Source organism: Asparagus officinalis, chromosome 8, assembly GCF_001876935.1.
Source record: "Asparagus officinalis chromosome 8, Aspof.V1, whole genome shotgun sequence".
In the NCBI taxonomy this organism is placed as follows: Eukaryota; Viridiplantae; Streptophyta; class Magnoliopsida; order Asparagales; family Asparagaceae; genus Asparagus; species Asparagus officinalis.
This window is the reverse complement of record NC_033801.1, coordinates 2,501,471-2,528,166: the sequence shown is the minus strand read 5'-3', so window position 1 is coordinate 2,528,166 and position 26,696 is coordinate 2,501,471. Positions and strand designations below refer to the sequence as shown.

The following is a 26,696-nucleotide window of genomic DNA, read 5'->3' as shown; positions in this document are numbered from 1 at the left end:
CGGAATAGCTACGAACCAAGCCCTGCATGACACGTGTCGAAGCCCTTGATTCTAGCCGCCTTCATCTACAACCGCCCCCCCCTAAACGCGTACGTGCTCCACCGTTTTCTATAAATTACCCTCCCTCGAGCATTCACCAACTCATCAATTGAGGAAAGAATTATAGAAAAAAGAGTGATTAATATTCTGAGAAGGAAGGAAAAGAAACCAAAGAAATGGCAGACCAATCAAACATGAGTTTCCAGGCTGGCCAGGCTGCAGGCCAGGCCCAGGTCAGACCCCATCTATGCATCCATTTTTTTCTTTCCTTTTAATTCCGTGGCCTTGTTTCCAATATTTTTATATATCCGTAGTATTTTCACGATGGGGATAAATCGGTGTAGGGCACAATTTTTCTTAGGAAAAATTTGCAAAATAGACCTATTTTGCTAAATGCTTAACAAAACAGACCGTTTTGCTAAATATTTATTTAGCAAAATAAAACTTTTTTTTCCCAACAGGCCAAAAAGAAGTCGATTTTGCAAAACAGACCATTCGAAACATACGGGACTAGTAGTCCCTTATGATTTAATCCCCCATTAAATCATACGGGATTAAATCATAAGGGACTACTAGTCCCGTATGTTTCGAATGGTTTGTTTTGCAAAATCGACATCTGTTTTGACATGTTTGTCAAAAAAAGTCTATTTTGCTAAATATTTAGCAAAACAGTCTGTTTTGCTAAATAATTAGCAAAATAGGTCTATTTTGCAAATTTTCTTCTTTTTCTTGTTGTATCATCAACATCCTTGTTCTACTTCTTACATGCGCTTCATGCATGATCAGCGAAAAATCACGTGGTCGTCGTAGTTAGACATTTCAAAAAACTAGCATCAAAGAGGCGCCGTACGTACGTACGTAGTGCAAATATGAGCGAAGAATATTAACTAACTCGTGTTTTAATTTTTTTTCCGATCCCTGCTCTCAAAATTAATTAAGGTGAAGAAGGACGATTTGGTGAGCAAGGCGTCGCAAGCCGCGCAAGAGACCAAGGAGCAAGCTGCGGGGTACATCCAGCAGACCGGAGAGCAGATCAAGAACATGGCTCAGGGGGCGTCCGACGCGGTGAAGAACGCCGCGGGGATGGCTGCAGACAACAGCGGCAGCGCCGCGACCACCACCAGGACCACCGTCAGCAAGCACTAGTGATCATGCGTGCATGGGGGCTCGGGACGGACCTAATAACAACAACGAGTTGGCTTCATTTTTTTTTGCGTTTTTTTTTGTTTTCGTTGTGTTTGCTGTTGGATCAATAAGCTAGACAGAAATCATGACTAGCTAGTTTGATCAAGTCCAGACTCCTTGATGAGGTTGGATGTGTTTATTTGTGTTTCGATGTAGTGAAATTGATGGCACGTACTTGCTTTCTATGAGAATTGTGCATGCTCAATTTTAGAAATGGGTTTCTTCTTCTTCTTCTTTTTTTTTTAATAAACTCTTTGCTTGATATATATGAAACTGGATCCTTTCATCTTTCATCAGGAACTGGTGATCGATCACCTTTCTAGCTTCTACGAACAATGATCCTTCGGATTTGTTGCAACTGTTTCAAAGGTAAATTTTAAAAATGACGACCAATATGACGTAATAATTTCTTAATAGTTGCAAAAAAATCATATCTCCTACATTATTCTTGAGAACCGATCGACCTGGCCCTTCTCGTTTGAGACTTGCTTATTCGGCCTCTTAGTTTTCAGAAAAAAAATAAGGGAAAATTTACAAAATAGTCCGTTTTTACTAATTATTTAGCAAAATAGACCGTTTTGCTAAATAATTAGCAAAATAGACCTCTTTTAAAAAAAAAATAGGTCGATTTTGAAAAACATGACTCAGAAAACATACAGTACTAGTCCCGTATGTTTAGAGCCAGCTTAATCACGGATTAGTGACTCAGAAAACATACGGGACTAGTAGTCTCGTATGTTTTCTGAGTTCATCTCAATATTTTGTGAAATTTTCTGAGTTCACTAATCCGTGATTAAAACATACGGGACTACTAGTCCCGTATGTTTTCTGAGCTGTTTTGCAAAATAAACCTATTTTTGGCCTGATGGCCAAAAAGAGGTCTATTTTGCTAATTATTTAGCAAAACGATCTATTTTGCTAAATAATTAGCAAAAACGAACTATTTTGTAAATTTTCCCAAAAAATAAATAAAACTACAAATTGAAGCAAAGTGATAGACGTTATCCGTCACGTATATATCAACAACAAGAAGAAAACTTCTGTTCCAATTTTTTTGGTATGACTATGTGAATAGGACAATTTTGAAACAGACCTTTTCAAAAAATATTATCAATTTTCACATATTTGCAAAATATTTATCAAAATCGACCTAGTTTCAACCAACGTAATAGATCAATTTTGGTGATTTACTTTTTTTTTTTTTGAAGAGTATACTTCAAAAACTTCTCCATGTGAATACTATTCTTCCGTTAAAATTATGTTATGTCACCACTAATTGAACATAACCAAAGCACGAGCTTAGCTCATGTATGCACGATCATAATGCACCTACTAGACTCGTACATCCTACAAAAAACTTAAACCAACTTATTCCTCAACAAACTCGAGCGAAATAACCAAAGTGATGAGACGATAGCTGCAAAATCTACATCTCATACATAAAACATTGATTTAGCGCTCACCAAGTGTGAAACTAATAGAAGCTTTGGCAGGTGATGTTGCCATTGGCTTTGTACAGAATGCATGCATAAGGAAAAACAGCACGAACTTTTTCTCTTCGTGCGTTCGCTTTGCACTGAGCGCGTGCATAGGGAAAAAAAACAGCACGATCTTTCTCTCTTCGTGCGCACACACGAGAGCGAGGCCCTGGAAAAGAGCAAGAAGCGCATTCGTTGATCAGAAGCACGATAACAGCAAGAAAAGTACTTGCGTCACATGTAAACGTTGGATTCCCGTCTCAAATATAGTTAAGAGGGAGGATTTATAGAAGAGCAAGAACCGGGTGACAGCACAAGAGAGTACCAAGCAAAAGCAAGTGATGGAATGAAGGAAACCTGGATGAACAGAAACCACTATAAAATCTGAAGCCAACATCACGGACCAAATTCTCAAACGGGTAGATACCAATGAGAAGCTCACAGGATCAACACAAACACTGGAAGCGTCTATCATAACCTCAGAATGACTAAAATGAACCCCCAAAAGAGCTCAATTTCTCACATAAACACCAATAAACATTTTACAGCAGGTCCAGCCCATATCAGAATGGCTACCAGCAGCCCAGCCTACTGTGACTTTATATAATAATTTATCCATACAAACCAAATCCACATAAGTTCTTGCAGGAGTTTAACCCATACATGAAGTTGATCAAGGAAACTATGGCCGACCTTCATCCAAGGCTGCTGTACAAAAAGTTATATCCCAATTTGGAAACTAAGAAGTATGGGTCAGCCAAATGAACCGTAACCCCACTCCCCCATATTAAACCCACCTTCTATTTTATGCACATCTTCACAAAAATACAGCCATTTATATAGGTAGAAGGAACTGGCACGATCCCTTTGATCAAGAACATGAGGTGCTCCCTTGCAAACATTATCTCATAAACTTTGGGCAATCCTTTCCTCAGCACCGGCTATGCCTTTTGTGCAGCAGGCTGATGGATAGTTGCAAGCTCCAAATCATACCCTCGAGCACATCGGTTCAAAAAGTCTTTTTCTTTTTCAATGGGAAAAATCTTTTGAATATGCTTGAATGGGTCGAAAGAAGCAAACCACACTTTCACCTGCTATCCTTCACACATCAGCATAAACCACTGTGCTTGATGCAAAAGAATATAACCCACATGATGATTTGACGTCTCTCGCAGCTCTCAGCCATTAAAGTTAAGTTTCTGGTTTTGAGAGCTCTGGCTCTGCTGCTGAGGCTGCTGCTGCATATTCAGGGATGTGGCGTTGTACGGGCTGAAGGGTTGTGAATAAAGAGGGTTCGCAGCCTGTATGCTTTCAGCAAGTTAAAATTAGGGTTTGTTTTAAGGCAAACTCAATTCACTATTTATGCTGAGTTGACAGAACCTGAGACTGAAGAGGGCCGGGTCCAGCAATCCCAAAGTGGCTCTGAGAAGACTCATCCTGCAAAGGGTCATTGAATCCAGCTTGCGTGAATAATCCTTGGGAACCATGAGCCATGTAATCCTGTTAAAAGCAGACAATAGTGTTAATCCAAAAAAAAGAAGAGGAAGGACGAGAATCATTTTTAGGTTTATATAAGCTTCATGGAAAGTGCTGACACATATATGAATAAACGCCACAAATTCGGACTAAGCCAACCTGAGATCCAAAATCATTTGCAGTGCCCAAATGGGAATATCCTGGCTGGGTATTCTGGTTCAGATAACTACCAGGATACCCAGTATGTCTCTGTGTCATATAATCAACACCATATCCACCTTGAGAAGCCTGTAGTTAAGTGCTAAATTGTTTCAGTAACTGCACATCTAAAACATTATCACTTATGGAAACCATGTCATAATATTGGAATCAACAATCACTTTTAAATTGACTATTCGACAATGGGTTAGCTGGGTAAGGCACTCAAAGAAGGCAAATGCAGGCAAGCCAATAAATAAATATAGTCCTACAGCTGCATGGAAGAACAGCAGCCAAGTATAAACCACATCAACTGAAGACAAGGTGCTAAGATTAAAATTCACATCAAATATTTCCTCCACATTTCCATTTAATGATATAAACATAGTTAAATGTTTCCATCTTTTTTTGTGTTTGTTTTCACCATATATACTTATGCGTTTAATACTAACCTATTATCAACTTTAAATATAGTTAAAATATAGTATCAGGACAGTCAACCCAAGCAATCCACTTATCCTACAGTTAGCATAATTTGCTAAAAACCTCATCAGATTGCATTGTGCATCTCAAAGCTCATAGATTTAACTCAAACAATCTTTCACAGTCCAAGCAATTCGCAACTACCAAGGAATATTGCAGGAAATTCGCACACAGAGATCGAAAAAATATTGTGATCACAACATAAAGAGTGAGTAATTAAGTGCCAGCCAAATTAACGAGAACTTTCAAAAGTTATATATACACTACATTGCACTGCACAAGTTGTAGTATATGTAAGAGAAGTGACTATATTCACACCTGAGTAGAAAAATCTGCAATATTATATGCAACATGTGATCCCTGGCTTTTGAAATCATCACCCAAAAATTCCTGATAAATAGAGTTCCATGTGAAGTAATAAGAATCAAAACAAGGACCACCAAAAGAAAACAGATATTATAAACATACCACCCATAAGCATACAGCTGTAATACCTGAGACATGCCACCCATAGAAAATCCATCACGGAACGTTTGGCTAAGTCCTTGACCTGGTGCCTACAAAACATTAGAAAGAATATGAATGTTACATGAATATCTACATGTCTGAAAACCTGTACGTTTGAAGGATGTTTCAACCTGAGTCATAAGTCCAGACTGGGATAATGGACCCGCAACAGAGGGTTGGCTATTAGGATTATCCAGAGCAGGGAAATTAAAAGAACCAACACCACCCACAGCTTGTTGGGCACTTTGATGATGTCCAAGGTGACCACCAATAGGGCCACCAGCATTGCCACGACCAGCCCCAAAACCCCTATTCCCCGGTTGAGGAACTTGAGGAACTGCACCTATTGGTCCATGAACAGCTCCACGAGTTGGAATTGCATACGGCTGAGAATGGGGACCTCCAGGAAATGGTGGATGAGGTATGCGAGGGAGGGATCCTGCCGAGTGCATTCCGGGCTTATGACCACTGGTTGGTCCAAATGGCATGTAAAGATGACCTGGTTTGGGCAAAATGAGCAATTTAGACCAATGTACCACTGAAATTCTACAAAATTTTAACCATCTGATGATTTTCCTTTGTAGAAAACAACTATATGAATGAGAAAATTGAATTCAGAACAATGACGCCACCACAATTAATTTCTAATTTTCACAGTGAACTTTATACCGCATTTGCCCATCCTCTTCCCAACCTCTTATCAACAGAATGAGATTGGCTAACAAATTTGAATCAAAGTTCAGAAAAAAAATAATGCAGATCTTACAAGATTTAAACATGACTAGAGAACTATATGGCATAGGAGTAAAATTTGCAGCTAACGCGAACTTGAACAATCAGGTCATGGTTTTTCTTGCAACAGGGATCACAGGTTTAAGGCAAGTGCCTGAGGAAATATCTCGTTTTTCAGGGAAGGTTAGGAGTTATCCATTTTATCATAAAGCAGATCTCAAGACAAAACAACTCTAAAACAAGAGAGGTCGTTGCAGTTGGATTTAACAAGGGCAGTTGAATCTCAAACCATGCTATGGTAAAAAATGAAGATCAGCAAGTTAAATACCTTTACTGCGTCCTCCTCGCTTATCACCACTAGGGCTTGAAGAATTGATGGAACCAAAGCTATCACTGGAAACCATCCCAGGACCACCTCCAAAGAAAAGCCTGCGATCATTGTAGATCTGCAAAACAACAACAACCTCGCATGAGGCAAATCCCCATCCATTGCAAAAAGTACAGCCACCAAAAGAGTTCCACCAAAAGAAGATATGTGGAAGCGGAACCAATAAAAAAAGAAACATGAAGACGGATGCAACTGAAGAATTCCACTTTGTTGGGTACCTTCTTTGGCTTTTGAAACTGAACCATACTCTGCTTTAAATTGTTCAGAGGTCCTTCTACAAGGCACTCATGCTCCTGAAAGATAACACACGATGTAAATCAGAGGCATGATATAACCTGTGTTAAAGCTTGAACATCCTAGCATCCAGAGGAGACAGTCCACGATATAACCTACACACCTGATGTTTATAGCCTTGTGGTTTTAATGCTTGAACTTATGCTAAAAAGTCAAAATTCCTTGCTTGCATATTGAATGTAATATACGATGTTTACTATAGGCCAATGACTGAGACTAATGTTGATTGTGTAAATTACAGTTAAGTACTTAAGTCACTTGGTTGTATTAAAGATAAAGCACACATTTTGAATTCCTACTAAACTAAAATATTAAATAGTTCTAAAGCCAATCCTAGTCAAATGAAAGAAATGATCCTCCACAAAGCAACATTATTTCCTTGGAGATTATACTCGATACCGAAAAAATAATGTAAAATAGTATCAGTACAGTCCTTCCCACAGGTTGCATCTGTTGATATTAGGATATAGAACATGAAGCAATAATAAATAATTCGTTACTCAAGAGAATTTACGCAAAAACTCAATAAGTATTCTCATAAAATAGTATATGGATCACTGTTATGTTGCTGCAAGCAAATTGTAGAAAGAGAATTCACTTTAAAAAATTGAACGATGAACATCCAAATAAACTTTTAGTGGTAAAAACAAATTTATCAGCTAATAAAATGTTTCCAATGCTGAAACCAAAAGACAAACAAGGCCAGCAACTGTTAGATACCTTATAGTGTGTCAATAATCCATTCCACAAAGGCTGCTTACTCAAGACTTTCGGGTTTCCCAGAATGACAATACCAAAACGAGCTCGAGTTAGTGCAACGTTCAGCCTACGCGGATCATTAAGGAACCCAATACCCTAAGAAAAGAAACAACAGCAGAAATTATTAAGATATTACATATTAGAAAAGCATGGTATAGCAAATTATGAATTAACTAGAAAGCCAAAATTGAAACCCAAAGCTAAACTGGAAGCTTAAGCAACATGAGAATTCAAATTCTGCATAAATGTTTCAGCAATGAGATGACAAGCCTCGTATACCAAACAGAAGCCATCAATAACACATGAAAGAAGATAAACCACAAATTTGCATTAAAAAGTTTCGAACACAAAAACTAACGCCGAACATATAGTATAATCTCCAACACTGTTAAGTCTTGCATATTTGCATTTTCCAAGTGGCAATGAATGAAGTTTATCAAACCCTAATGTATCTAAAAGACTCATAATTCCCCCAGTAAAGCAATATTCACCACATGAGATGAATGGAGCATCTGTCTGCAAAAGATTCAAATAGTTAACACTAATTTCCAAGCAGATTGTACAATCCTAAATCACTGCTTATGCACATAGAAATGAGTAACAGTTCCATAGAAGCTTAATACATGGCATGCTTGCTTATGTTTCTACCTATTAATGATGTCAATGGATATGGGTAGTAAAAGTACCCTATTGCACATAAATCCAGACAAACACAAATTTCCTAAGCTACAAAATATTGAGAAATCTTAAGAGTGAGGATACTAAAGAGAATCCAGCGTAGGAATGACATGAAAACCCACCTGATGCTCATTGCTTCTTACACACGATAAAATTATGTAATCCTTCTCCCTTCCTTGAAAGGAATCAACACTTGCAACCTAGGGAAAATAAAATAAAGATTTAGAACCAGCAACTAATTGAAACTAGTGGTTCTTCCAGGAGAAAAAGCAACCTCTATTTCTTTGTAAAGTTGCTGTCTAAGAGATCCATTCCTTGCCATATAGTTTACAATGTATGCCCGTTGTCCTTCATAAGGTGTAATGACGCCAATCTACATAAAGATAAAAGGGCAGTAATGTATAAGCACATCAATTACATCAAAAAAGATTAATATCTCAATTAAATTACAAATGCACCTGATTAGGAATTACGCCGCTCCTCAAAAAGGTTGTTACTATTTTTTCAACATTTGCAGCCTCAGTTCTGTTCAAATAGGATGTCCCACTCGCACTTATCTCCTCTTGTCCCATCTACAAAACAATTTCCAAGGATCACATTAGGCAAACAGAAGAAGGTAACCAAGTGACTTTATAACATAAAAACATGCAGCAAAACTATAAAGCACGAAAGGAAGGAAGTGTTAATCACCTGAACATAGAAAAACATAGGACGAGTAGGAACTGGCCAAGGAAAATCAATACCAGTTGTCTGCCTTTCATTTACGGTTACTCCATTCTGAAGTGTACCTTCATAAAAGCTGTTAGAAGGAAATTCAGACAGGCAAGGATGCATTCGATATTGAACCTGCAATTTCAAACATATTTAGAAGCTTAGTCCAGACACAATCATTGGTAAGAGATAGAAGTAAACACAAGGTACAGCTTAGGATGAACATGAAATCAACGTAAGATAAGCATTCACTATAAGGGAAGGTGAGGGGAGGGATCACCAAATGCTAATTAGAAAATAGACATGCATATACAATAGAACATATCAACAAAGAAGGGAAGAAAATACCAATGCTACTAAATCAAAGATCAGTTGGGCATCGAAATCATCCTCAACATGCATCATTCAACTTTTACTTCATTAAAAACTGTGCATCTTCCTTGAGTCTAATATTGAGTAACTATGATCTTGTTTGAGTATCATAAGAACTTTAAGAGTATACTATGCAACAAGCCAACAACAATCCAATACTTAAGTTGGGACAAAAATGAAACATGCCAAAGAAACTAGTAAAGAATCTATCCTCACAAAAAAGGAAACATGCCAAAGAAACTTGTAGAGAATCTATCCTCATACATGTGAATGAAGAAGAATGCCACCTGTCCTCAATGTCATACGAAGCTCTTTGTTATGATCACGACACCACTAATGATCCTACTTGGTGCCTACTGTTAGGTCTCATGTCATGAGCCTACATCTTCTAATCTTGTTTTGATAATTACAAACAATTCCTAATATTGTTTTCCTAGTGTTTATGTTTTCTTATTAGGTATTCTAGACAAACAATATGTTGGAGGATGGATGGAATCGAGCATTCACGATCATATCAAATGGAGGTTGGCGGAATAGTGGAATGAAGCCTATGCATACTAGTCAAGATCTAAGTTCAAGCTTCTTCCATATTTACCAAGACAAGCTACAATGAAGATCTATCAAGCTTGGGTAAATTAAGTTTAGGTTTTATATAATGTGTGTTAATTCTATAAGCTCAAATATACACACATTACATTTGTGAATTTTCATGAAAATAGGTGTTTTTATGCAAAATACATTCAAATATATTTTGGACTATACAAACCATGTTAACATCTTTTATTATGTCCATAAAACGATTACACAAGTTTTCAGAACTTGATTTGAGCTAAAATGGAAAAAAACAACATATTTGAAGAACATGTATTTTAGTACTTTTGAATATTTCCGAGATTTCACAAATGGTAAGAGCAAATTGAAAATTTCCTTTTCCAACATGTTCATAATCATGTTTATAAACTTTTCCTAAAGTTTTATATTTTTTAGAATTTATTTGCTATTTTTAAATAGACTTTAAAATTCGTTTTTAAAAATCGTTTCAGGCTGATAACCTGTTATCAGTCAACTGATGACATCAGTCGACTAATCAGTCGACTGAAGAATGTGTCTAGAATCATCAAAAAGTTTCTGTTTGTTTTGGTCGACTGACCAGTCGACTGATGATCCATCAGTCGCGACTAAGGACGTCAGTCGACTGATAAGCTGGTAAATACCTACAACGGTCAGCTCATCAGTCGACTGATGAAACCCGTCAGTCAACTGACGGCCCAACGGCTAGTTTTTCTAACCTTCTGTTCTTTTGTCTTTTTACTGGATTTGTTTGGATTTTGTGCCTTGGTTTTTCTTCCTATATAAACCCCTATTGTTCTCATCAGAATGAAGTTTGAAAAAAGGGTTTTTAACAAGAGTTTTAAGTGTTTAAAAGTTTGTTTCTCAAGTTTAAGTTTGGTGTTTGAGTTTACAAAGAGGAGGCTTGCATTTTCAATTGAGGAATTCATCCTCAATCTTCTTCATCCTCTATTGTGTTTATAGAGAAGTTTTTCTAACTCTTTTCTCTAACAATTTTATTATTGATTTTCATATTCTTATTATTACTAGTTTGCTAATTGAGTTAGATTTTATTTATACTCATTTTATCACACACACCCTATTTGAGCTTGTAGGATTTCATACATCATATATTGGGTTGTGAGATTGTGATTTGTGAGATTGAGCTTACATTGAGTTCTTACCTATTGTAGAGATCATTTTATTGTTGTTGAGCCTAATTGTGAGATACACTTTGTAATGCACTTGTACATCGAGAGAAGTGAGTGGTGAGAGACGGGATCGTCCCAAGATGAGTGCGGTAGGTGGTAATGCCTAGAGATATGTTATAATTCCTAACACTTGAGGGAGACATGGGATGGAGACCAACACTTAGCGGGTGTAAAGTGTGATTGTAAGTGTGAATTGTAAAGTTTTCAGTGAACTAGAAAACCGTAGTGTGAGGTGTAAACGTTATTCGGATGAGCGTAGAAAACCCGGTTGTGATAGTGGACATCTCCTCGAGGTGAGAAGCGGAGACGTAGGTCGTGGGGACCGAACTCCGTGATCATATCTTGTGTTTGTGTTTGTCATTTGCGCACTATCACTTGTTTATTTAATCTTGTTCATATATCCTTGCATATATCAAATTGAATATCAATATTGTTAGGATATATTTGTTAATTAATTTTAATCAGCATTAATATCTAATAAGATTAGCAAGAACCCTATTCACCCCCCTTTAGGGTACTTTCACCTACTAATTTAGATGTCTCTTTATATTGTTCTATATCATGGATACTTCTATTATGAACCATGTTGAGTTGGACAGGTTCCTGACACTTGATGTGTTTTTTCCCCATACATATTATTATAAAATTTTCTGCACATCAAAGTCTAACTATATCTCATGTCCTGTTCACATCCACGCTTCTTAGACATTTTTCTCCCACCTTTCCTCAATATGTTCCTGAAGAGTAGTCAATTTATAACTATGTTTTACTTTGTCTTGCATCTAGAGAAGGAAATATGGTCTAAAGCACGGTGGAAAACTGTCATGTCCCAAAAAGTGTTTTGTAGCATGGATGCTTCTATATGGACCCAACACGTACTTGTTACGTCTGAAATTTCTGCATGTCAAAGTATAATTTCATTTCATATCCTCCTGTTCCTATCTGCACTTCTTAGACCTTTTCGTCCAATTTTACTCAATAATTCTGAAGACCTTCCAATCAGCAACTATGTTTTACCTTATAGATGCCCTTGTACTTAGAGAAGGAAACTATAGTCTAAACAAGGAGAAAAGATGTCCTGTCGCAGATAATCTGCTTCCCTCTTGTAGGCAGCTTTTATCACAACAGGTCTATAGCCTATATGAACATAACTTGACAAAAATGACAAAAAAAACACCATGAGAAAAGTTGTTCACTAATAAAATAATAATAACCTGCAATCTGATTGGTTTCAATCCAAGAAGCACAAGGCGCTCAAATAGAGATTGTGCTAAGCCAGCACGAGCTGCCTTTTTACACATAATAACTGGACCAAGCTGGCAGTGATCACCAACAAGTACCACCTGATTCATAGATCTGTCTGATCAGAAAAACATAACTGAAGGTAAAGGGACATCTACATGGCGTTTTTTATGATCAGTTAACCTGTTTGACTCCAAGGACAAGGGGAATAAGACACTCTGGTTCTGTTGCCTGAGTAGATTCATCAATTAGAACCTATACGAAACAACCAAAATTAAAAATTAGAAGAAAAGAGCTCGGTAACTAACAAATGTAGTATAAAACATGTGAATTTTATGGCTTTAAACCTGGCGGAACCGGAAATTGGAAAGTCGAGGATCTCCAGCACCAACACAAGTGCAACAAATTACATCAGCACTTTGTAGAATCTCTCTTTCAGTAGCCCGTTTTAATGCCTTGAACTTTTTTTCATCGCTACTTGAGAGCTCTCCTGCAAAAAATTAACTTTCATTTTCCACTGACCCCTGATGCCATATAACTAAGACCAGTATTAGCAATGTACAAATCTGCCTACGCAGTATTAGCAATGTACAAATCTGCCTACACCCGTAGACAGTTTTATCTCTGGTACCACTTATTAACAACTTGTAGATTTAACGATGAATTAAACCAATTTTTAATCCTTAATAGGCATCAGCAATATGCCAGGGTTAGTATTATTGTGCAAATAAAAACATTTTTCTGTACTCAACTTTCTTAACCCCACTACAAAATTTGGAGAAAAAGGAGATCTTCCTGTCAATGATTTTTATATCCCTAAAGACCCACTCGAAAATAATATCAATAGCATCATCATAATTGTTCTGGAATCTGCCAATGACATATGGAAACTATCATAACTACACTAGTATTTTCCATGCTCTAAACTCACACGCCACTCCAGGGTCTTTAGAAAACGTAATAGGGAGCGATCAAACGAGAAGATTTATCTTAGGGGAGGATCTGATATAGAATGTTGAATGATTCAGAAAGAGAACACTAAACCAATTCGTACATTACTCCATGAGGAAATTCAGTACATGTAAGATACCATGTAAAGTAAATATATTAACCAGTTGTCGCCATTCTTTTTTTATGGATTAAGTGCTTCATCTTTGAGTCTGAGACATTAACATTTAGAACTACGTCACGAATTTCCTATGTCTTCATACCATAGGCAAATGTGATCCCTTGGTCCTCTTCAATGAGTACAAAGATAGGCAAGAACAGAGCATGACATCTCTCCAGCTAACATCATTTTGCAGTTAATTACAGGTAAACGTTGGAGGCTGATGATGGAATGAAATGATTCTTTTTGCATGCTCTTTAACTAAGAATGGTTAGCAAAATATTTAGGCAGAACCACGGTGCTCCTCTCGTCCTCTCATGAGTGTGGGGAGGGTTGGTGTGGAAGTTTTTTGTGGAAGGACAGGCCAGTAACTACATTGTCCGTTACTTTCTTCATTGTTATTGTTGCTCTTTCTGGGTGGTTTTCCTTTGTTTCTTCTCTTCCATTTTTCAGTGGGGAGGGAAAAAAAAGAAGGGCAGGGTGTCATTACCATTTTGAGGGTTTGCATTTTCCAGAAACCTGGATAAAAAGAGTTAAAGACCTACCTTGTTCATCTTTCAATAGTTGCAGCTTATGAAGTTCACTCTTCTCAGATGTATCAAGATGTCGAACCTGCAATTATCAGTAAGTAAAAACCACATTAGTAACACCATTAATATATCTTACACTTGGTAAAACAATCTACATGTGTTTGGTTAGGTGTTGTTAAAAAAATGTAGTTTTATCCACATGTAGTTGGAACTCAAGTTCTTGCATACACATGTAATTGTAACTTCATGTTGTCGCAACACTCTAAAATTTGAGTAGGGATGCAACACTTCCATTTTTGGCATATTTTTAGTGTTGCAATAACATTTTGGTGTTGCAACTACACCAAACCAAACACTTATAGATGTAGTTGGACAACATAGTGCTCCAACTACATCAATCCAAACACACTCGTGATGTTGCAACAACATTTGTAGTTCCAACACCCTCTAACCAAACATAGAAACTGACAAACCTGATAGTGAAGTGTCAAGTGTTCCACGGGTGAGCTAACGGCCTCTCTTGATTTGGCACAAAGCCTAACGACCTGGATTTCACATGAGTGCAGAATAAGCATGGAACGATCAAAGACGGAAAGATGTGATAAACGGACATATATTGTTCAATGAAATATTAGATTGCAGCACTAGAACACAACAAAAGAACATACACATCATTAATACTCCTCCATATAACAACTAATGGTCTTACAGGTAAAATATCAGGATGAAGCGAACAGTTCCAACCGACTGGCTCCTTGAAGGCTAGACACCCTTGAGAGGAAATTATAAATTAACCTTCAAGGCTCTAATCAGGGGGTGTCGGATGTTACTAAAGACCGGAGGAGTATCAGATGTTGATAGGTTATAAATGGAGGGTGTCCTTTTGTGCAATTAACCACCAAAAAATAATAATAAATTGAAAGAAAATCGTAAACACTTTCACCTTATCGTTACTGTGTACCTACAACACAATTCTGGCATAAGCTTGATATGCTATGTTAAAACCCAAACATAAATGGAATAAAAACATAAATACACAGGTTTATAAAAAAATGTCTAATCAAGAACAAGAAAATAACCATATCGGAGATAAAAATTAACAAAATACAAAAGAAGAAAGTCTAAATATTTAGCCCAGCCAGATGGAGGTGAAAGGATAATAAGCATGTGTAGAGTTACCTTCAACCCAGTGGAGCTGATCTTCTCTGCCAATTGGTCAACGGCAACATTGCTTGGAGCACAAACCAAAACCTGAGAGTGCACGAAATGTCAAATTTATATCCTTTTGTCACTATATTAAATTAGCATTAAGAGCCAAAAGAACTTAGTTACTTGGCCTTGGCCTTGTTTAGCCATGTGATACACGATAGATGCAGATGTGACGGTTTTCCCTGTACCGGGAGGACCCTGAATTAAACTAATTGGCTTCTGAAGGACACTCTTGACAGCGAAAACCTAAAATCATATAATAGAATTCCATTAAAAACAGGTAAAACGGCCTTTACCATGGTAAGGGATTTGAGACTAAAAGAGTATATGCATTATGCAATACCCATAGATGTGATATACACAAAGAAAAGAGGTGTATGAATGGTTATAGCCAAAAATATTCATGTATCACAAAGAGGGAACGCACAGATAAGAAAATCTCTCTGCAGTTTTTTTCAGAAATTTTCCATAATAGACCATGCAGGAAATAGACCCAAAAGATATAATGGCAAAAGTACATTCGACATTTCATTAACCATATCAAAAACAGCATGATCAAAATGTAACAAAAGTACAATCACAGAAGGGAAATCGCTGATGATTATGCACTGAAGGACAATCCCTACATAATAGATGACAACTGCATCAGCTGTACATTTCAGTGAATTGCGGTCCAAGATCAAAACATTCTCACTATATATATACTCATTTCTGGATGGTTTGCTTCTTACCCTGATATTCTTCCCACAACGCATGGTTGGACAGGTATACATGCCATAAACTTTCGGTTTCATGGGTATTATATGATCGTACACTATTCCAGAAGCAACTCTCCACTTTAACCATCCTTCTGTGAATAATGCCAACGTCAATCTCATAAGTCACCATCATGGATTCAACATGAATGATCCTAAGTAACAGAACCATGGCCGTATAAGGACTTAATTATTAATAAACAAATAACTTGCACAACGAGTGTACTATATGAAGAATAGGAAGTCATATAGGACATTGCCACATGTCAGTATACTGTTGCAAGAAGGATGTCCAACTGAACAGAATAAGCTTCAAGAGGAATTTGACACCTTAGAAGTTTCCCTTTCCAATGTCAAGCAGACCAGAACCCTTCAAATGTGGTGATTATCACTTATAATTATATGTTCATGGCTTCTGCCAGTTCCAATAGCTAGTTCTAAAGCACAATCTATCAAAAATTTGAGTTCCTACAAGCGCAGTTGGTTTCTCCTCCAAAAAACATGACATTACAAAAAAAAAATCTGCAATGAATCTAGTTCATAGTTTATTTAATAAATTCATTAAAATGAGAACCTTTAATTTAGTACATTCCTCGATCCTTTGTACCAATAAGCATACGCTGCTAGCACATGTCTAAATACCTTTGTCACTTGTTCAAGCCAACATACATCCACAAAACCCATCTCTGTAGGTAACTTAATTCTAAAGCCCATAGCTGACAGTTCCAGCACCTAATAGTTATCATCCAAAGACTTTCAGCATGCAGGCAACCTTAGGATCAGAATAAGGGTTTCATTTCAGGTAGGAAGGTAAGGCTGTATCATCAGATAAATCTATCTTTACCAATCTCTTCCTTCTACACCCATTAGTTTATCCATAAATAAGTTACAAATTTCGCCAAAATAAGAGGAATATGAATCAAACTGTGAGTTTCTTTGTCATGGCTTTGTTCAAAGTCAGTGGCTAAATTATATACCTGAGATGCATTTAATTCTGGTAGGCCTGGAGCACCAAAGCGTCGAGGTAAAGTGTTGCGGACGACTTGAAGTTCAACTTCATGACCTAATAAGTGATGGTATATGTACCTGAAAAGAAAGAATAAAAAAATGGTTGAACTATCTGATTGATAATGTTCCATATCTATCATCAGATAATGCTCCGACAAGAAGTTTCCATCGACATCCACAGCAACAACTTCACATATAATGGAGGCTATAGAGCATGAACGGAAGTGTAAATTCTACAACTGAATTCACTATATTTTTCCTAGCAGTTCTGCCGGTTTAAAGCTTGCATGAGGCAGCGCTAAATTCTTCGCTAAGGTCATTATAACAAGAAACACTTTCTAACTGAAGGGTCATTAGGAGGCCAGCTCATGCACAAGAAGGCATCCTTGTCACTCTGCTTGAGCTCGCGAATTCAGTCAGCACACTTCCAAATTTGACTAGACTCAAGAAAGTGCACAAGGAAAAAAAAAAGAGAATTTTCCATATGTAACTAACACTCATTTATAAGGCCGAAACAGATGGATCTTAAGTATTCTAGTATTAAAATAATCTGGAACCTGTTACTCAGTTTATGGGGTCGCCTACCATTAGCTAGTTATGTGAATCCTGACATGCATGCACGAAAACAACTGAACATTTTAACAATCCAGTATTGCAGTGGCTATCAGGACATGAATTGGTGCCCTGAACTGCAAATGAGAATCATATAACAACATTCGAATCCACAACACACTAAAACATTATCTGAATCTCACTCATGAGGATAGAATGAAGCTCACCCACTAACACTGGTTTCATCTACAGCAAAAGTTTTCATTGCTCCTTGCATCCGATCAAAGCTGGTACTCTTCCAAACAAAATCAACACTGAACCCATGGTTCACATCAACAGGAACACCCTGGATAAGGAGGTAAAAAAGATTAACATGTTAACTAAACCTAACAGCAAGCTATTAGTTACATGTTTATAACCAAGCAATGAAAATTGTCAATACCTGGTTGGCACGGAGTTCAAGGGCAACTTCTTCTTGGGCAGTCAACTTGATCTGGAAACAGAAATTAGTATCCAACAGTCACCAATGGGAAAAGCAGCATGCATAAAATGGTTATCAGCTAAAGGGCTATTCTGAATTTCTGGCTTAAGAGATCAATCCAATATGATTATGATTAAATCATCAAGTATAATTAGTGGATAATGGCCAGAATCATCCAAGTATAAATTGACTCAAGCCATGTTAAGTTTGGTTAACTGGCATTGGATTGGTCTATAGGACGACTAAAAGAGCCAGGAGCTCTATTTAAAAGGGTGCAGAATACGCAAGATAAAATCCACATATTCTGGCCCCTGCTTGTATGCATTCAGTCAAAGTTCCAGTCCATATGGGACTTCATCAATTAATAAATTTCCAACCAATTTTGTTAGTCCAAAATAAGAACAATCCATACCACATGTCCCACAGATTGCCATGCAGGGTGTGCTGTATCTCCTGAATATCGTAGCCGCAACTCATCTCCAGGAACCAAACGTAATTCATTATCTTCCTGTTAGCTCAAACATAAATTTTGAATAAGCATAAAGAATATAATAATAATAACAACACCTTCCTGATATCTAATAAAATATTGATGAATAATTAGAATTAACATACTATGACAATACCTTGGGAAAAACAAAATAAGCAACTCGCTTCTTGTTAAGACCAATATCCCAACGAATTGTTACACTATCTTTACTTTGTGACTCTTTCATCATCTACAAGAAATTTATGAATCAACCATATATAATCAATCAAAATAGTATCAAGAATAATACATATATCAAGTAGAATAATATTTAAAAATAAACACTGACAATTCACAATAGCAAACAAATTACAGAGATTTTCCACTAATCCACTACAGTAGAAATAAACAACAATAAAGAACAGGCAAGTACCTTGTCATAATCAGCTTCAAGTTTAATCAATGGAGCAAATACATTTTGATACTGCAAGAAAAATGAAAGGAAAACACCAACAACAACATAATCAATGAGAAGAAGAAAAGAAAGATAAACAAGATAAAAACAAATGCTCCCATTAGATTATGGCATCCATAAACACAAGAATAAAATTAGTTTCCACATTATGACTTAATACTTGACACCAATACCTGGTAAGCATCTTCATACTTCAGGGCGACAGGTTGAGGTTCATCATCTACACCAGGTTTCTCAAGATCCTCGAAAGAAGCATCAGGGTTCGTCTTCCAAAGTTCTTCCACCTTGTTTATTTGCTGAGCACTAATTTGCCGTGCCCTTAGCTGTTCCTGCTCAGAAGGTATCTGAAAAGCAAGAAACTAATTAATCTACACATTTACATAAAAATAAGAAAGAAACTAAGAGAAAAGGCAGACCTTAACAAGCCACTGGAGAAAACATCTATCATCGATAAGGGGACACCACTGGCTCAGATCCCAGTTCATGTCTTTCAGTGCATTGACATTCAAACAAGGCTCTCTGCACAAGAGAACAACAACACTTTCTGTCTTTGCAGATATAAATCCAAGAAGGAATACGTTCCGACAGCCACAGTTGTAGCACTCCAGGATTGTTTCCCCTAGAGGGCTGTCTTTGTGGAGACAAACTTCCTTATGTTTTGCTCGAACCTGAGGAAAATATACTGAAAATGTCACTAGACAAACGAGTAGTAATCAATGAAATTAATAGAAGCTAAGTAGATAAAAATGTATTGTAAAAAGTTGGGAAGACAGAAAATAAATGGGAAGTCAAGACAAGATAGATAAGGAACAAGTTGAAGTGTCTATGATAGACAGGGACCAAACTAGGAGACTCCATTAGTAAACTATCTTTACTTGAAAATTACAATACAATGGAGGAACAGTTAGTGATAGAAAACTTTAAAAAAAAACTTACTAGTATTTGGTATACAGATAAAGTTTAGTATTCTATAACTTCAAGTTGCTATAATTTAAATAATCTTTACACTCTCAAAGAAAGAAAGCTACTGGTAAAAAAAATGGATGAGGCTCAATTCCCTCCATCCATCCCTTACTCTCTTCCCTCCCTCTGAATGTGTGGTTAAAGGTAACACTGTTTTGACAGAAAGTCCAACAACCCCTTGAATTGACAGAGTGGAATAATAAAGGCTACTCCTGAAGGTTACATTCATGACAAACAAACCAAATCAAGTATCATAATGCTAGAATACTACTCTAGTTTAACTCGTCACTCGTCAGTTCTCAAGATGATTCAAATAATCTAGTAATTAGACATTTATCTGTGACTAGATCAAATTAAAGATCATATTGCTAGAACTACTAGATTCATCTAAATCTCTAGACTAAGAACTACTTATAGATGACCAATGACTTTTTGTCCGAACTGACCACAATAACTGATGACCAAAACCTTATAAATATGATGATCAATATAATGATTTGTCATTCATAGACAGTTTTGGTAAAATACTTGCACTTATGATTGCCATACTTATGATTGTCATGCACTTTTCATCCAATGCAACCAAGATAGACCTTCCAGACTAGGCTAGAGTCTTCAGGAAGCAATGATATGGCAGTTGACCGACACATGCTGTTTACAAATATTTCAGTTAGGTAGTTGAACTATAAAAGGCCACTATGAGGTCCTATTTCACTCTCAGTCGCTCCGAATAACATTGAGAGTGCATAGTACATGCATGTACTTAGCTCATCTAAAGCCAAATTCATTTCCCAAAAACTATATCTATAGAATACTCGAGTACTTAAGAAAGGATATGCCGATGCCTAACACGCGTCGCCGGTTTAGTCTTTTTCCGTGGAAAAAGACACCAGAGTTTAATTCTGGGGTTTTTTATCCCGAAGCCTAAATAGGGATAAGTCAGCGTCTAATACACGTTGCTGGGTAGCCTATTCCCATAACAATGGCGAAGTCTACGTATTCGAAAAATATTGATGAATAATTAGAATTAACATACTATGACAATACCTTGGGAAAAACAAAATAAGCAACTCGCTTCTTGTTAAGACCAATATCCCAACGAATTGTTACACTATCTTTACTTTGTGACTCTTTCATCATCTACAAGAAATTTATGAATCAACCATATATAATCAATCAAAATAGTATCAAGAATAATACATATATCAAGTAGAATAATATTTAAAAATAAACACTGACAATTCACAATAGCAAACAAATTACAGAGATTTTCCACTAATCCACTACAGTAGAAATAAACAACAATAAAGAACAGGCAAGTACCTTGTCATAATCAGCTTCAAGTTTAATCAATGGAGCAAATACATTTTGATACTGCAAGAAAAATGAAAGGAAAACACCAACAACAACATAATCAATGAGAAGAAGAAAAGAAAGATAAACAAGATAAAAACAAATGCTCCCATTAGATTATGGCATCCATAAACACAAGAATAAAATTAGTTTCCACATTATGACTTAATACTTGACACCAATACCTGGTAAGCATCTTCATACTTCAGGGCGACAGGTTGAGGTTCATCATCTACACCAGGTTTCTCAAGATCCTCGAAAGAAGCATCAGGGTTCGTCTTCCAAAGTTCTTCCACCTTGTTTATTTGCTGAGCACTAATTTGCCGTGCCCTTAGCTGTTCCTGCTCAGAAGGTATCTGAAAAGCAAGAAACTAATTAATCTACACATTTACATAAAAATAAGAAAGAAACTAAGAGAAAAGGCAGACCTTAACAAGCCACTGGAGAAAACATCTATCATCGATAAGGGGACACCACTGGCTCAGATCCCAGTTCATGTCTTTCAGTGCATTGACATTCAAACAAGGCTCTCTGCACAAGAGAACAACAACACTTTCTGTCTTTGCAGATATAAATCCAAGAAGGAATACGTTCCGACAGCCACAGTTGTAGCACTCCAGGATTGTTTCCCCTAGAGGGCTGTCTTTGTGGAGACAAACTTCCTTATGTTTTGCTCGAACCTGAGGAAAATATACTGAAAATGTCACTAGACAAACGAGTAGTAATCAATGAAATTAATAGAAGCTAAGTAGATAAAAATGTATTGTAAAAAGTTGGGAAGACAGAAAATAAATGGGAAGTCAAGACAAGATAGATAAGGAACAAGTTGAAGTGTCTATGATAGACAGGGACCAAACTAGGAGACTCCATTAGTAAACTATCTTTACTTGAAAATTACAATACAATGGAGGAACAGTTAGTGATAGAAAACTTTAAAAAAAAACTTACTAGTATTTGGTATACAGATAAAGTTTAGTATTCTATAACTTCAAGTTGCTATAATTTAAATAATCTTTACACTCTCAAAGAAAGAAAGCTACTGGTAAAAAAAATGGATGAGGCTCAATTCCCTCCATCCATCCCTTACTCTCTTCCCTCCCTCTGAATGTGTGGTTAAAGGTAACACTGTTTTGACAGAAAGTCCAACAACCCCTTGAATTGACAGAGTGGAATAATAAAGGCTACTCCTGAAGGTTACATTCATGACAAACAAACCAAATCAAGTATCATAATGCTAGAATACTACTCTAGTTTAACTCGTCACTCGTCAGTTCTCAAGATGATTCAAATAATCTAGTAATTAGACATTTATCTGTGACTAGATCAAATTAAAGATCATATTGCTAGAACTACTAGATTCATCTAAATCTCTAGACTAAGAACTACTTATAGATGACCAATGACTTTTTGTCCGAACTGACCACAATAACTGATGACCAAAACCTTATAAATATGATGATCAATATAATGATTTGTCATTCATAGACAGTTTTGGTAAAATACTTGCACTTATGATTGCCATACTTATGATTGTCATGCACTTTTCATCCAATGCAACCAAGATAGACCTTCCAGACTAGGCTAGAGTCTTCAGGAAGCAATGATATGGCAGTCCCCCCCCCCCCCAAAAAAAAAAAAAAAAGAATGGCCACTTACTCCCTTCGAGCTTACTAGCTTGCTTGTTAATTCCTGGGCTAGTAAAATAGTTACTCTACAGGTGGCTAAGAGGTAATCAACTGTGAACTAGACCGAACTCATTATTCTACTTTATTAACATTTCCTGCTTGTTATAGATAAATTGGACAAGAAACTCAAGGGAACTTGCCTTCTGCTCTTAGGTAATCAGGTTTTCCAGTGCCTTTTGATAATCTCATATCCTTCTGCTTCCACTTACGCTATTGAAATGGCACAAGTATTTGTGTTTCCTTATCCAGCATTATCCTATCCATAATACTTTTTTTTATCCTTTATTAAATTTCCTTCATTATATATCTCCAAATAAGTCCAATTTTCCTAATTACTGTATTACTTAAAAAGTATATTAACCATTTTGTTTAATTCTGATGTGTGTACGTCATTGTCTTTTAAGTGTATATAGTCTTTGTGAAAATTCTTCTCATTTTGTAGGATTTTGTTCACATTATACCACCAAAAACAATAAAAGAAACAATATTTAAATATTAAACCCTCACCAAATGGTTGACGATGTGCGAACCCGAAGTATTACCCCTCGAATTACAGAACCACTTTCGGCACGAAGGTATATTGCATCTAACAACGCACGCCGGATTCGACACCCCACAGTATCTACATGCATGCTCCAAAAAGGCATCGCCTTTATTGAATTCGAACCCCTCGTCGTCTCCCGTCTCCTCGAAGTTCAACCCTCCGATTCCAGAGGTTAGGGCATCGAGGGCCCTGGTCTTGTTGGCGGGAGACGAGGAGGCGGAGGCCGAGGCGGAGGAATTGATAGAGTCGTTGACGGGCGGCGGTAGGGGACTGGATGACGGCAACCGTCGACGCCGCCGGGCGAATCGTCCCGGCGTTCGTCGCCCTTGGGTGCTGAATTCGAGAATGGGGGGTGCTAGGCGTCGGCGCCGTGGTGTCCGGTTGGGATGCGGTCTCAAAGAGGTTGGCCGCTTGTGCAGCCATGATCGCTAGGGTTAGGGTTTCTGTTTTGGGGGGAGAGAGATTGGAGAAACGCGTGTTCGGTGTTTTTATTAGAGAGAGAGAGAGAGAAAGAGAGAGAGATTTCTTTGCTTTTTTCCCCTTTTTCTTTTGACTTATAATTTGTTTTTCTTTTCTGTTTTCTTTTCTTTTCTTTTTCTTTTTAAATAACTTTTTTTTAATACCACAAATAAGATGATGGACGACAAAAACAATATTCCATTTTCTTTTTGGGGCTGTTTGGTTCGTTTCCTAGATATAGGGAAATGCATTTCCATCCATGTACAAAAACATAAGTTTTGAGTTTTCCAAACTTTTCTAAGAAATAGATTGTTTCGCTTTGGTTCGCACAAAAAAAATGATGGTAAATTAATGTATTTATTTTTCTTATGTTTGGTTCGCATAGAAAAAAAGGGGAAACTTTTGTTTATATGGCAAAAAGGTGACGTGGCTGCAGTTTTCGTCGATTTCACGAGGTTGGTGAAGGATTTGGGGGAGAGAAAAAATCTGATGGGGCGGCGATTTTCACCGAGTTTTCCTTCTTCAACCCTAGCGAACCAAAGATGGGGAAAAAACCGACGGAAAGTTTATATTTTACGTGGCCACGAAAAATCTGATGTGAAGGCGGTGTAAAACTTTTTCATCGAGTTAAAAAACGAACCAAACAGCCCCTAAGAGGGAAAAAAACATTCATGGGATAACAAAATTTGTGTTCACATGTTGTATGATCATAAGTTTATATGTTTCAAACAATTACTTGAAAACATAATCCTATAAATGTATCCTTTGAAGCTTCCGCTTTTTTTTAATTTACAAATTACTTTGAAGATCAAGAAAAATAAGTATCCTGATAAATCACTTTTTGCATAAACTAGTTTTTACACACGTGTAATGCACGTGATTTAATACCATGGTTAAATTTTTTTGATAGTTTATGCTCATTTTTTCTTTAAACTCTTACATCCCGATTATTTTTTTATGTTTGTTTAAATGGGATACATCCAATTTAAATTTTTATGTTGATATTTGAATTGACAAAAAACAAATATAAATTAAAAATAATTTGAATTTTTATATTATTTTTGACCGATATGAAACTAAGCTTTATTTGAGAAAGTATAGCATTGCAAAGTGAAAAATATTAAAATAGTGTTATACAAGGAAGGTGAATATTTAAAACCAATATGGTAAAATGATTGATTTAAAGTATGTTAAAACGATGCAAAAGAGAATATGAAGTTTATTCTTAATCATTGATAGACTTCATAAAAAATATAAATTAAATATTAATGCTAACTCTAGTATACTTTTATATGATAAAAACATCCACATAAGAATATAAAAGTACTGAAAAAAAATCATGAAACTCCCTTCTAAAGATTCCTAATTTCATTCAAAATAATTAAACTATTCTATAAAATATTCATAAAATATTGTTTTTTTTCTTCTATTTTATTTTTTATTGAGTTAAGATCAATCCTTCTTCAGGTTTATCATTTATCATTTCTCGGGCAAATCTAGAGTATTGTCTTCATCATCTACATCAATTGTGACATCATGCTAATTTTGTATTCTATTATCTTTCATGGGCTCGTTAAATTTTTATCATCTCATTTAACTTTACAAAGAAGTCAAATGTACTTATGATGTTCAACACAAACGGCTCAAAATATAGACTTTGATTTTTTTTTCTATTTCAATGAGAATAAATATTAATTTCATATATATAAAATTCTTTGTGTTCCTAATTTATTACTTAAATAAATTAGAAGCTATCTCTTTATTTTCCTCTAAAATGAATTCTTCTGATGTGCACCCAATAAGAATTTCTGTTATTTTAATAATATTACATTTGCTCTATCCCTGTCATTTTCCATAAAGATCTAAACTAAATACCTGCATTATTCATTACCAATTTCTTTTAGATTATAATATTAATATTTAATTTGAAGAACACAGTATGGAATTTATGAATACTTACTAATTTTTCTTATGTCTTCCATGGAGATTTTTTTCTTTGATTAGGATAAAATTATTAAATTATTTTTTAATGTAACTCATTCAGTGCTTTATTAATAGATATGTCTTATGTTAATGCAAATTCAAGTAATTCATTGACGTTTTCTGAATTTTAGATTTATTTCCATCACTTTCTCATTTGCAATGGAAATAACTCAATTCTTTTAAAGTTATCTCTAAATATTCTAATAGTTTCTCCATATGTAATTCCTTGTATTCTTTTACCCTATAAATATTATTAACGTCAAAGATTAAAGTTCTAAATTAAAATCAAGTAATGCTAAGGTATAATATTATAGTGTTTTATCATTTCTATGAATTTAAATATCTATCAATTAATATTACGAATGTATTTTGGCTACCCCAACTTATTACTAAAATTATATGAAATTACTTTAATTTATATAGTGCCGATAATTTTTAATCTATAATATTTTTAAAAATTTTATCCATTAACCAGATGTTTTTAATCAATTCTTATTATTTTTGTTTACCAGTATCAACTTAGACTATTCTTAGATGCTGAAAATGGATAGTAAATCCCTAAATTAGAAATTTTGGTATATATATATACCAAACAATTACACTTTTCTTTGCCAAGTTTTAAAATTTTAGCCCATTTTTGTGGTTTTGAACTTTGAGGGTGTGATTTGTAATTTTTAAAATTTTGAAAGAGTTTTTTAAAAAAAGTACTTTTAAGTTTGGTAGTTGTAAATTCTATGTTTCATGTGTTGGTGGTAATTTTTTAAATGTTAGTATATTTCTTGTAACTCTAAAATTTTGAAGGTGTCTTTTACAATTATTA

The 26,696-nt window shown here is 35.9% G+C and overlaps 2 protein-coding genes across 2 annotated transcripts; one reads left to right on the top strand and one right to left on the bottom strand.

The window, feature by feature from the left end:
• LOC109820127 (late embryogenesis abundant protein 1-like) lies at positions 110-1,458 on the top strand. The gene is made up of 2 exons (XM_020386211.1): positions 110-272; positions 979-1,458. The coding sequence occupies exons 1-2, from the start codon at positions 216-218 to the stop codon at positions 1,183-1,185; spliced, it is 264 nt and encodes an 87-aa protein (XP_020241800.1). The 5' UTR covers positions 110-215; the 3' UTR covers positions 1,186-1,458.
• On the bottom strand, positions 3,177-23,943 carry LOC109819489 (regulator of nonsense transcripts 1 homolog). The gene is made up of 30 exons (XM_020385224.1): positions 23,769-23,943; positions 23,398-23,704; positions 21,634-21,885; positions 21,391-21,561; positions 21,176-21,226; positions 20,900-20,992; positions 18,358-18,453; positions 17,907-17,957; positions 17,692-17,810; positions 16,882-16,990; positions 15,273-15,395; positions 15,120-15,191; positions 14,414-14,485; positions 13,956-14,022; positions 12,650-12,792; positions 12,486-12,557; positions 12,275-12,403; positions 8,908-9,063; positions 8,676-8,789; positions 8,492-8,590; positions 8,340-8,417; positions 7,501-7,635; positions 6,705-6,779; positions 6,427-6,544; positions 5,498-5,865; positions 5,354-5,416; positions 5,178-5,249; positions 4,338-4,466; positions 4,083-4,202; positions 3,177-4,003 (listed from the first exon to the last, which is right to left on the bottom strand). The coding sequence occupies exons 1-30, from the start codon at positions 23,855-23,857 to the stop codon at positions 3,881-3,883; spliced, it is 3,666 nt and encodes a 1,221-aa protein (XP_020240813.1). The 5' UTR covers positions 23,858-23,943; the 3' UTR covers positions 3,177-3,880.